General features: G+C 40.3%; 1 protein-coding gene across 1 annotated transcript in view; it reads right to left on the bottom strand.

Annotated features, from left to right (window-relative positions):
• The window catches only part of ADGRG7 (adhesion G protein-coupled receptor G7), a 77,812-nt gene extending 68,914 nt beyond the window's left edge, over positions 1-8,898 (bottom strand). The window contains exons 1-3 of the mRNA XM_072615782.1: positions 8,844-8,898; positions 6,171-6,375; positions 116-251 (exon numbers count right to left, since the gene is read on the bottom strand). Coding sequence (XP_072471883.1) covers positions 116-251; positions 6,171-6,375; positions 8,844-8,898 — 396 coding nt within the window. The remainder of the gene's footprint in view (positions 1-115; positions 252-6,170; positions 6,376-8,843) is intronic.
• Positions 8,899-13,197: the final 4,299 nt, after the last annotated feature.

Raw genomic sequence — 13,197 nt, 5'->3', positions numbered from 1 at the left:
ATGGATTATATAGGCATAGCATTAGTGCCTGTATAAGATACATTACATACATATATATATATGAAATAACTTCCTCTTTTTAAAGGTATAGCAAGATGAAGACAACATTACCTGCTAGCAAGATCACAAGCCTCCAAATGCTCAGCCCGAGAAGAATGACAATTATGGGTATGCAGATGATTGCCACCAGTTGCCTGGGGTTACAGTTGCGACAGCAGGAAGACATCTTGGTGTCAGAGCAGGAGTCCACACTGGGTAGTTTTTTCAAAATACCATCTGATTCACAGCTACTTTTCCTCTTAAACAGAGGGTTTAAACTTTGCAAAGTCCATTCTAAAATACAAAGACTGGAAGGTACAAGAGGTGAACAGGAGTCTTCCCAGAAGTCTTTATCAGTGGTGCATGTATTTCTCTTCTTACATACAATCAGTGATCCTCACTTTACCAATATCCCCAAATTTAATCAGAGCACAAGAGCTAAAAATACCTGAACTAGTTTCAGTTTCTCACTCCCAGAGAAAGGAATTATGGATATGGAGAAAGAAGTGATGGGATTGGACTAGGCTAAGTAAGGACAGGGAGGGAGCTTGGGGTCATAAAGAAGGGAGGGAATTACCTGGAAGGACAAAGGGGAAATGGTCAGAGTTCTAAAAAAAGTTAAAGGAAGAACCAGAAGGGGAAAAAACAGAAGGAAAAGAAAAAGGAGAAATCAGCATGGAGGCTGATAATACAAGGCTGATAAAAGGATGACATAAGGCTAAACCACTCCTGTCTTACATTATGGTCTTTTGAGACAGACTGGAAGGTGCCAAACACTATATTCCTTTTATCATAAAAAGAAGACAATTTGTTAATAAAAATCTAGCCATTATAATCTGTGTGTCAGAGCCTGATTTCTGAGAGCCCAAATGAATTCAGTGTACAAGAACTCACTTTGATAACAATCTCTCTGGATTGTTTGGACCCTACTCAGGATTTTCTAGGGCCATAAAAATCTGGCTTCTGTCATACAGGGCCTCTTCCCTACCCATCCCCCCCCAACTTCTGGCCCGAAAGAACATAAAGTCAGAGAAAGGGGTAGTTATAGACGTCCCTCATACCCCACCCCCTCTTGTGAGTTCTATTTCCCTTCTCCCCAAGAAGTTCAATTATGGTTTTAAGAAAAAAAAAACACAGAGCAAACAATTTCAGGCAATAGTCTAAATAAGTATCTGAGCAATCTAACACATATTAAAAATATATAGCCCTATATGTTTGTTGTAAAATAACAATACCTGATATTTCTAAAATACTGTTAGGTTTATAGAACACTTTACCTATAGTTTCATGTAGTTGTGGCTCTGGTATCGAATTTAAGGAATGATTGAGGTGAAACCTGGGCCCCTAACTTGTGGTCATGCCCTTAAAAACATGAAACACTTTCCAATAGAGAAAGGTCAGGATGTGTTATCTCTACAGTTTTGAATGGTCAAGATCAGATGTCAAGAAAGTGATAATGCGACTGAGGCCCTGGACCCAGACAGAAATGTCCGATTAATCAATTTCAGTCAGCTAGGCCAATGGTCTTCAAATATTTTTGGATCTTGTATCCCATCAATAAAAAAATATGCAGGGCATAGTCCCAAAGGGGACATATTACTTGTGTATTAATTATTTGCATGTACTACTATACTAACAAAATTATAGACATCACAAAACATAAAAATAGAAATTAAACTAAGGATGAAATAAAGATGTCATAGTATTTGATCATAGAGCTTATTGAGTAGATAACATGTTCAGACCTGCCCTTTAGGAAAATCACTTTGCCAGTTGTGTGAAGGAAGGACTGGAGAAGGGAGATGCTTGAAGTAAGGGAACTAAATAAGAGTCTCTTGCAATAGTTCAGGTCAGGCAATGGTGGAAGTGGAAGTGTCTAGTCGAGGTACGGTAGTTCCTTAGTCAGATGGTCACAGGAGGACAGGATAACAAATCTAGGCATAGAAGGAGCCCCTTCATTTTACAGACAGAGCTGGGATTCAAACAGATGTCCTCTGAGTTTTCACCTGTCTCTCATTACAGTGAAAGAAAGAGTAATGAACTTGAAGTATTGAATTTGTAGCTGTAAGTCTTGAGTTGAGATTTTACCACTTATGTCATCTTGGGCAAGTCACAACTTCTCTGGGCCTCACTTTTCTCATCAATAAAATGGGAGGCTGGAACTAGATATCTCTCAAGTCCTTTCAGCTCTGATTCTATAATCAAGTTTTCCTCTTGGGAAAGACATCAGGGCCTGACTCAACCTTCCTCTAGGGGTTGGGGTTTAGTGGATTTGTAGACCTTTGTTTTAATGTTAAAGGAATGTCACTGACCTAATGTCAGAGGCAGATCAGGCAAGATGGAGGGACTGGCAGGGTGTTTGTGTGGTTGTTCAGTCATTTCAATTGTGTACAATTCTTTGTGACCCCATTTGGGGTTTTCTTGGCACAAGTATTGGAGTGGTTTGTCATTTCCTTCTCCATCTTGCTTTACAGATGAAGAATTTGAGGCAAACAGGGTTAAGCCATTTCACCAGGGTCACATATCTAGTGTCTGAGGCCAGATTTGAACTTAGGAAGATGAGTCTTCCTGACTCCAAGCCTGGAACTCTATCCACTGCCCCATGAGATGGATGATATGTTCACTATATGGAGAAAGTTGCTCTGTACTCAGAAAAATGGCTTTAGACCAGTGTCCAGGGATGGTAAAAAAAAAAAAAAAAAAAAAAAAAAAAAAGAAAGAAAGAAATGAGCCTCCTCCAATCCAGCGTTTGAACTTTAATGATGCGGTCATTATTGCCCAGAACTGGTGGCTAGTGGTGATATCATCATCAAAGGCAGGGAAGGGTGAAGCTGAGGAATTGGTGAGGAATTAGGTGTCACAACATGGAGATGACTTAGCTTTATTCAGATACATTAAGAGTCTCTTCCCGAGCTTTAGGAACCACAAGCTGCCATTGAATAGGTCTGACATTGTCTGATTCTACAAAGTGCTCCCAGGTCCAAACCCCATCACTTTTCTCTCCAACAGAATGTTCATGTGTTCATTTATGTCTTAATTCAAGCACAAATTAATTTAATTTCATATCATACTTTTGCATCACTTCCTTTAAGAAATCGGAAATATTCACGTTGTCATAAAATGAAAAGCAGAGAGAAAACCCTGTTTCTAGATTGCCTGATCATATTTTAACCCCCTCCCTGATGTTTTCTCCTTTTTTTCTCACCCAGTCATCCCACACTGTATAGCTCACCCTCATACCAAAGTTCTCTTGTCAGCAAGGACTACAAGGACATAAACCAGAGTGCCATATATTTCCCAAGACCAAGGCACTGGACAAACTCATTTCCCAGTAGCCCTGGAAACTTATTGTTTCCTAATTGTTGGAGACTAAGAGAATAACTAATTAGTCCTTAGTAGAAACAAAATCACTGAGAAAATAATGAAAATATTATTAGTCTCTTCCGAGATACAGTTTCTTCTGAAACAACTGTGATGTATAACATAGGGAAAATTAGAGATGCTTCCTCAGACACCTTATACAGCAGGAGTTTAGATAAGAAATCTGAGATCATGCTGACATCTCTGTGTACCAGCTGGCCATTGTCTTCTAGGACAAGAGGTCTAGTTAGCAAATTTAGTTCCTGTGACAAATTGCACAAGGCGGAGAGAAAGGAGAACTTAACAAGCCCTCAACCCAGTGTTTTAAGATTTATTCAGTTAAGGGAGAGAGAAGTCAGAGAGTGGTGTTTTACTCCTGGAGGCAAGAGTTTACTGGGTGCTTCATTCCATAGTCTAAGTTCAATGAATTTTTCTTCCTTCATTTGAGACCTGGTATAGACTCATTCTAGAGGTTGGGTCTAGGTGCACCCACTGACCAGAAGTCCAATTCCAGAGGAGTTATGATTAATGGTCAAATCCCAATGAAATATTGGTCCTGTGCTCAGGGGGAAAGGATCTTCAGTTCAAGGCTTGGAACTCAATGTAGCTTTGCACAGTGGTCAATGATGAGGGCAATTTGATTTATCCTGTTGGATAGTGTACAATACCCAGTGAGAGTTTTGAGTTTGAGATGGCATGATGGTTCAGATATGATTGAGGTGTGACCCCTAAGTTAAAGTGATAGAAGACTGATTCCCTGTGATTAGTTTTCAATAAACTCATCCCCAATGACGTTACTTGATTTGGGTAAAGATTCAGGATTCTCTGAATCTTTTGGTAGTTAGGATGCAGTTTTGTCTTTTAGCTTTATAAAAGCACAATGGGATCTGAACTGAGTGAATAGAAACATGGGAGGTAGCCAAAAGCAACCTCCTTCATGGGATCCAAAAGATCAGTTGTAGCTCTAGACTGATGATGCCATGGAGCTATTCTCTTGGCCTAATGGCAGGGACCAGTGATGTCACAGAGTTCTTGCTGTAATCTAGAGATTGGAACACAGTGACCTTAACACTGTAGCATTGGTTCAAGGAATAGGATGTGATGACATTCCAATCCAGGTCTTCTGTAGGGATCAGGGTATCATAGCAGTGAGGCTGTCCCGTCCCCACCCCTCCATCCCCTTCCAAGGATGGTGGTAAGGATTGTTGTGGTAAGGAAACCTTTGAAACTTTACCTTTGACCCTGTGGACCAGATCTAATGTCATTGTTGTGGCCCCAGATCAGTGATCTGGACAAGATGATGATGTAATTGTGTCTTTGTTATATTGGCTAAAGCATCATTATAGGGAAATTGAGGGACCTGTCCTTAGGTTCTGATAAAGTCTCAGTCTATCTGTTGACTAGGGCACATTAACAGCACAGTTATACTTCTGCCCTGGTATTTGAAGCCCAGGTTTACTGACCCCCATCCAACATCTCATTCCTCTAAACTACTCTTTCTCTTACCATAATTTCACACCATCTGGTGGATATTCTTTCATATATGTACTCCTGGGAGTTGATCAGCTATCTAAATCTCCAGAAAGGACCAGTTTAAGAGCATGAAGTCCAATGATTGGATCACTGAAGAGGAACATAGCCATCACAGAACATGACAGTTGATACCTGGGTTATGTGACTGTTAAAGTCAGAATCTGAAATGTAAATGGGAGCCAACTGGAAGGCTTTTATTCTTTATTTCACTTTAGACCTTTTAAGATAAAAAAGATAACCATCAGATTCTCAATTCGCAAAGACTTGACATCCCAAATTCAAGGAGCTTACTTGAGGAAAGATAACCAGTTTCAAATTTTAAATGTGGCTCTGGAAAGGGCCGAGGAAGGGAAAGAATTTGTATCAACACCTTTGCCAAGAAAGTAAATCCTTCAGAAACAGCACAGGGCTTTGCTTCTGTTCCCATCTCAGAGTTATGTATACATCCTATCATAGAAACAGTCTATATGCTCAAGAGAATTTCCTCTGCGTTGAGACGATGAAATCCATTCCTCCAAGGTCTCACTGGATCCAGGACCTAATGATCTCTGATCTTTCTGGTACATATTGTAGACCTAGAACAGATTCAGACCTACCACTCCCCACCACTGATGACAGACTGGATCCTTCCCCAGCTTCATTCTTATTCCTAAACTCCCTTCAAAATTAAGAAGCTGCTCATTGTTTTTGTTGTTTTAAGTCATTCTTCAGACATGTCTGACAATGACCCATTTGGGAATTTTCTTGGCAAAGAAATTGAAGTGGTTTGCCATTTTTTTCTCCAGTTCATTTGACAAATGAGGAAATTTAGGCAAACAGGTTTAAATGACTTGCCCAGGATCACACAACTAGTAAGTGTCTGAAGCTGGATTTGAACTCTGGTCTTCCTGACTCTAGGACCAGCACTGCTGTGCCACTTAGTCGCCCTAAAGCAAAAAAGTTTCCTTGACTGCGTTAGACCTCCAATTCCCTTGTACCAAAAGGTTTAAACTGTTTTACTTTTCACGGACAAGGAAAATCAAGTAGCAAGAATCCATTATCTCACTTTTTTTGCTTTTGAAACCCATTCAGAGGAGGAGCCAAGATGGCGGAGTAGAAAGATACACATATGCTAGCTCCCAACCCACAGCCCATAAAATACCTGTAAAGAAGAACTCCCAACAGATTCAGGAGCAGCAGAGGCCACAGAACAACAGAGCAGAGGAGGTTTCTGTTCCAGAGAGACCTGAAGAACTGACACGAAAGGTCCATCATGCGCTGGACTCGGAGCGGAGCCCAGCCCTGCCTTGGCCATGCTGCACAAGAGGAGCAGATCGGAGCAGGCTTCAGGGACAGAGTCTCCAGTGGCCACATGAGTCCCTTCATCCACAGGTGCCAAAGGTTGGTGAGAGGCTCTTTCTAGCTTGCTGAGAGGGGAGCGGAGTGTCCCCCGTAACTCGGGCCCTGTTGGGAGGCAGCAGCAGAGGCAGTGGCAGATAGGGGCTCCCAAAGCAAGCAGGAGCCTGGATCCATTGTTGAAGGTCTCTGCATAAACCCCCTGAGGGATCTGAGGCCTGTGTGGCAGCCCTGCCCCCACCTGAGCACCTGAACTTAATCTCACACTGAATAGCAGCCCCACCCCCACCCAAAGCCCTGAGACTGGGAAGCAGCATTTGAATCTCAGACCCCAAAAGCTGGCTGGGTGGATCTGGAGGCAAGGTGGGGGTGGAGAGGACACTCAGAAGTCAATTACAGACTGGAAAAATGGGCAGAAAAGGGGGGAAAAAATAAGACCATAGAAGGTTACTTTCTTGGTGAACAGATATCTCCTCCTCCCTTCCTTTCTGATGAGGAAGAACAATGCTTACCATCAGGGAAAGACATAGAAATCAAGACAAAGAAAATCTGTATCCCAGACATCCAAAATAAATATTCATTGGGTTCAGGCCATGGAAGAGCTCAAAAAGGATTTTGAAAATCAAGTTAGAGAGGTGGAGGAAAAATTTGGAAGAGGAATGAGAGAGATGCAAGAAAAGCATGAAAAGCAGGTCAACAGCTTGCTAAAGGAGACCCAAAAAAATGCTGAAGAAAATAACATCTTGAAAAATGGGCTAACTCAATTGGCAAAAGAGGTTCAAAAAGCCAATGAGGACAAGAATGCTTTCAAAAGCAGAATTAGCCAAATGGAAAAGGAGGTTCAAAAGCTTACTGAAGAAAATCGTTCTTTCAAAATTAGAATGGAACAGATGGAGGCTAATGACTTTATAAGAAATCAAGAAATCACAAAACAAAACCAAAAGAATGAAAAAATGGAAGATAATGTGAAATATCTCATTGGAAAAACAACTGACCTGGAAAATAGATCCAGGAGAGACAATTAAAAAATTATGGGACTACCTGAAAGTCATGACCAAAAAAAGAGCCTAGACATCATCTTTCAAGAAATTATCAAGGAAAACTGCCCTGACATCCTAGAACCAGAGGGCAAAATAAATATTGAAAGAATCCACCAATCCCCTCCTGAAAGAGATCCAAAAAGAGAAACTCCTAGGAACACTGTGGCCAAATTCCAGAGTCCCCTGATCAAGGAGAAAATATTTCAAGCAGCTAGAAAGAAACAATTCAAGTATTGTGGAAATACAATCAGGATAACACAAGATCTAGCAGCTGCTACATTAAGGGATTGCAGGGGGTGGAATGATATTCCAGAAGTCAAAGGAACTAGGTCTAAAACCAAGAATCACCCACCCAGCAAAACTGAGTATAATACTTCAGGGGAAAAAAATGGTCTTTCAATGAAATCGAGGACTTTCAAGCATTCTTGATGAAAAGACCAGAGCTGAAAAGAAAATTTGACTTTCAAACACAAGAATGAAGAGAAGCATGAAAAGGTAAACAGCAAAGAGAAATCATAAGGGACTTACTAAAGTTGAACTGTTTACATTCCTACATGGAAAGATAATATTTGTAACTCTTGAAACTTTTCAGTATCTGGGTAGTGGGTGGGATTACACACTCACACACACACACACACACACACACATTCACACACAGAGAGGCAGAGAGCACAGAGTGAATGGAATAGGATGGGATCATATCTTAAAAAAATGAAATTAAGCAGTGAGAGAGGACTATATTGGGAAGAGAAAGGGAGAAATGGAATGGGGCAAATTATCTCTCATAAAAGAAGTAAGCAAAAAACTTTTTAGTGGAGAGAAAAAGAGGGGAGGTGAGAGAAAAACATGAAGTTTACTCTCATCACATTCCACTAAAGGAAGGAATAAAATGCACACTAATTTTGGTATGAAAACTTATCTTACAATACAGAAAAGTGGGGGAGAAGGGGATAAGCAGTGTGGGGGGGACGATGGAAGGGAGGGCAATGGGAGAAGGGAGCAATTTGAAGTCAACACTCTTGGGGAGGGACAGGATCAAAAGAGAGACTAGAAGCAATGGGGGGGCAGGATAGGATGGAGGGAAACATAGTTAGTCTTACACAACATGACTATTATGGAAGTCATTTGCAAAACTACACAGATATGACCTATATTGAATTGCTTGCCTTCCAAAGGGAATGGGTGGGGAGGGAGGGATGAAGAGATGTTGGAACTCAAAGTTTTAGGAACAACTGTCAAGTTCTGTTCTTGCTGCTAGGAAATAAGAAATACAGGTAATGGGGTATAGAAAGTTATCTGGCCCTACAGGACAAAAGAGAAGATGGGGACAAGGGAAGGGAGGGATGATAGAAGAGAGGGCAGATTGGTGATAGGAGCAATTAGAATGCTCAGTGTTTTGGGGTAGGGGGAGGGGACAAATGGGGAGAAAATTTGGAACCCAAAATTTTGTGAAAATGAATGTTAAAAGTTAAATAAATTAATTCTAAATAAATAAAACCCATTCAACAAATCAATGAGTGTTTATTAATCACCTACTATGGATCAGGTGCTGAGCCAGGCCCTGGGGATGTGTGCTTGTTGCTTCAGTCATGTCTGACTCTCCATGGCCCCATATGGGGCTGTCTTGGCAAAGACACTGGAGTGGTTTGCCATTTCCTTCTTCAGCTCATTTTACAGGTGAGGAAATTGAGGCAAACAGGCTTCCCCATTCCTCCTCAGTAAAATAAGGGGACTTGGATGTCCCTTCCGGGTCTAGACCTATGACCCTATGACCTTTCAGTTCTATCCTTCAATGTAACAATTCTGCTCTATTCTTTTTAGATCCATGTCTTACTGGAGTTAAGATGAACTTTTAATTATGACCACTTTTGTAAGTGCCACCTTTGCTTCTTTTCAGGACAACTTAACTAATAGGAAAAGACATTGGCTAGATGGTAAATTTTCCCTCAATTTAGGAAACCAACATATTGAATGAAAACAATATTTTAAATACTTCTTTCTGGAATACTGATATACCATACTGCACAAACTACCACTGAATGAACTAGCTGAAGAAAGAGTTAGACCCTTGGTCTACCTGCAAACTGTGCCACATAGTTTTTTGAGTGATTAAAACAAAACCACCACCATCTTTTGAAAGGCAATCTAAATGAATGCTTTGTTTACTGACTAAAGTATGGGGTTTTCTTGCTTGTCTTCTGAACTTCTTTTCCTTTGAGGAGATCTTCTGGCAAAAATTTCTTCATATTCTGATAGTGTTTTCTAAGCTAGCAATATTTATCCTCTCCCCTTCATTCCCCAGTAGTTCATAACTAATTGTTCCAGAGAAGTCATCTGGCCAGGCCAAGCTCTTCATCTCTCTTTCCTTTACCTTCTTAAACACTTCATCATCCTTGGCCTACACTCCCTGGACTAGAGCTGTCCTTCTGCCTATATAGGCACACACACACACAAAACACATATGTATTTATACACACACATACATTTTTACACATGTGCATACCCACATACATATGACCCTAAGATCCTGGGTCCAGAAACATGTATATTTCAATGGGAGGAGGAGAAAATGGAACATGTGTGTATGTGTGCATACATATATATACATATATACACACATATTCACATATGTATATACACACATACTTAGAAAAAAACATGAATATTTTTTATTTAAAGATTGGACTATTTTCTAGGTGGTGCTACTGTATATACTATAGAGTGCTGAATTTGAAGTCAGGAAAACCTGAACTCAAATCATACCTGGACATTTAGTGGTTACTAACTGTGAGACCCCTGGCAAGTTACTTGACTTCTTTCAGCCTCAATTTCCTCATCTGTAAAATGGGGATGACACTAACACCTACCTCACATGTTATGAGGATCAAATGATATAATAGATGCAAAGCACTTTATAAACCTCAAAATATAACACAAATGTAAGCTATTATTATTGTCTTATTGGTGTTTCTAAACTAAGTAATGAGCTTCCACAACTCAACAGTTGTTTCCCTCCTCCAAGGCTTCCATCTCTAATCCTGAGAGATTAAACTACTGTCTCTCTGTAGACTAAGAACTCAACTTCCAGGAACTCTTAGGTCATTTGGGGTGAAAATAATGATTGGCAGTGGCGATGATGATGATGATGGTGACAAAGTTAACATTTTGTAAAAGCAAGGACCCCAACATACACAGGATGGCCTGCTCTCACAGGTTCTTAGATCTGCTTTTTCTAAAAAGAAAGGCAACTTTTGAGGGGTCAACAGTCACTTTAACCAAGCACATGTATCATTCACTTAGTTCAGGAGAAAAAGTCAACACCCTGAACTTCAGAGAAAATACAAAGAAATAATTATCAACAGACAGGGCTTCCAACTGTTTGACTGTAAGCAATACATACAGCACAGATCAACAGACAGATCCAACTGTCTGATCATATATATACATAGTTACCAGAGAGAGAAGCACCAACATCTGGGTTTTCAAAGCCAGGGGGCTCCTTAGCACCTACACAAAGTGTTATCTGGCCAGACAAACACTTCCAATGAGTAAGCCCCAAAGCAAAACCTCACCTCAGAGTATACATACAGTTTTCAGAGCCAGAGGGCATCACGACCCTCAAGAATCAATACCTCATTATAAATTAACAAAAGGTGTGGGCCTTCCCTAATCAAGCCTCTCTTAATAGATAGGTCCATCAATGGGTGGAGAAGATCTTTAACTCTGATTAACATTGCACAGTAATATGCTTTGAGGGTTGCAGAGCACTATTTAGAGAGATCTATAGATACAGATATATTGATGTCCCAAAGCCTGTTCATTGGGAGAAATCAATGCCCCATGCCTGCATGAGAGAAGTGGCAGAGTTATTGGAGTTGTTAAGAGCTGGAGAGAAGAAAGAGTCAGTCTCTTCAAAATCTAAAAGTGCTTAAAGTCTCTTCAAGTTTTCTTCAAGTTGCTTCAGGCACTTCTGGCTTCTATCTTTAAGAGACAAGATGGATGATGCCAGCCTCAGTTCAGGTTACTGAAGGAAAAGACTAGGAAGAAGCCAAAATGGGAGCAGATGTCAATCTCCATCATGTCCCTATCTTTAGCTTGCTACACCAGAATCTTTAGGGAGTTTCCCCTTTGGTGACATCCAGGAATCTCTCTCTCCCACTGGGAGGGTTCATTTACTCTTTATTGTTCCGTACATATTCTCTTATGCATACATTATCTGATTTTTGTTTGGTGATTCACTTGGGTAAATGAGAGTTTGTTTATTTGTTTTTTGCTACTTTCTGTGTGTATTCATTGTGGAACCAGTATTTGATGGAAAGGGATTCGATTTTTGGATATAAAGCTGGGGACCCTCCTTCCCCCATAAATAAATAGCACCCAGAATTTTAACTTGAACCTGAAAAACATATCTCCCATACTAACAATACTTAAGGGAGCAGATAGAATTCTAACCCAGTGCCACCTCTCAGAGGAGAACAGAGTGAGCAACCTTCTTGCCAGAACTTCTGCTTTTTCTCCTGGCAGAAAATCTCCCTTTGATGAGACTTTAAATACCCACAGCCTCAATGAGGTTTTATAGAGTAATCCTTTGTATATGTATCCAGTACTTTCAAGGAAGTTGTCAATGGACTTCTCCACACCTTCCACAGGAAGATACAAAGTCCCAAAGACTCACTCACTACCAGATAAACTCATAGAGTTCATAATGAGCTCATAATCTCATTAACTCTACCTTACAGATGAATTTGCCAGTCTTTATCAGTGGAAAGAGTTCCCTACATGAATAAAACCATACTTCCTGATTTAAAAAAATGAGATGGTAGGGGTGCATATAGTAAGTTGTACCACAATAGGATCAGTCCTGTAGAAAAGCACAAGCATAAACTTATTCCCACCATCCCAAATATTCACAAATGAAACATCAATCAGACTCATATCATTGTGTAGTCCAAATCCTCCCCCCCATCCCAAAAGTCTAATTGCAATTTTAAGTTATTAGAGCTTACAGCTACACTAAAACTTTTGGGACCCCCTGCAAAGGTGAATTTATAAGAGATCAGGACCACAACCTAATCCAGCATTTTTTCTACCCTTCCTTAGTTGGGCAGACTCTATTAAAGTAATTGTTCCATGACTTTAACCAACTACTTTTTAAGTCAAAGAAACAATTCAATTCCGTCTTTTTTCTCATGGCAACTTAAGTGATTTAAACATCTATAAAATCGAGACTAGACCTATGACTTCACTGGTATGGGGAACTCGAGTTGAGAAAGTGGTTTCTGTCAGTGCAGATCTGTACCTTTTCTGCAATTTACAGCCTTGGAAAATTGGTATTTTGAATGACTTGCCTAAGTCACAGACTCTGTCAGTATCAGAAGTGGTACTTGAACCCTTCATCTTAGCTAGATCTTTGACCACTGCATCTCTATCCATAAGAATCTCTCTCTAAGATCTGCTTAACACAAAGTGTTCAAGCCATAGATTGGAAAAGCAGACCGAACACAGACTAGATAAAGGAAGTAAATTAGGACACAGAATTTAGTCCAGAATGATGCTACTTCTCTATTTCTCAAATCTCCACCATTCTCATTTTTGATCCTTGATGCTCCAAGTTCTCTCAGCGGTCCCTTCTCTTCCACAACTGCCACATCCCTCTTTTGAGGTCCCATTTCACATCTTTCTGTCTTTGGACAAATACAAAAGAAGGCCTCACAAATCAAAAGATGACATTTAATTAAATTTAATTAAAATCCACCTTAATCCAATTCACATAGAAGTCATTCAGAGCAAACCATACAAGATAAGCATTAATTTACTTAGAGGACCATTTCTACCAAAGGAGATCTGTGATATGAGGCCGGGGGTGAACCATTTCCCTCATCTCCCCAGA

Source organism: Notamacropus eugenii, chromosome 5 (assembly GCF_028372415.1).
Source record: "Notamacropus eugenii isolate mMacEug1 chromosome 5, mMacEug1.pri_v2, whole genome shotgun sequence".
In the NCBI taxonomy this organism is placed as follows: domain Eukaryota; kingdom Metazoa; phylum Chordata; class Mammalia; order Diprotodontia; family Macropodidae; genus Notamacropus; species Notamacropus eugenii.
The sequence above is the reverse complement of the archived record's forward strand: the minus strand, read 5'-3'. Positions and strand labels throughout refer to the sequence as shown.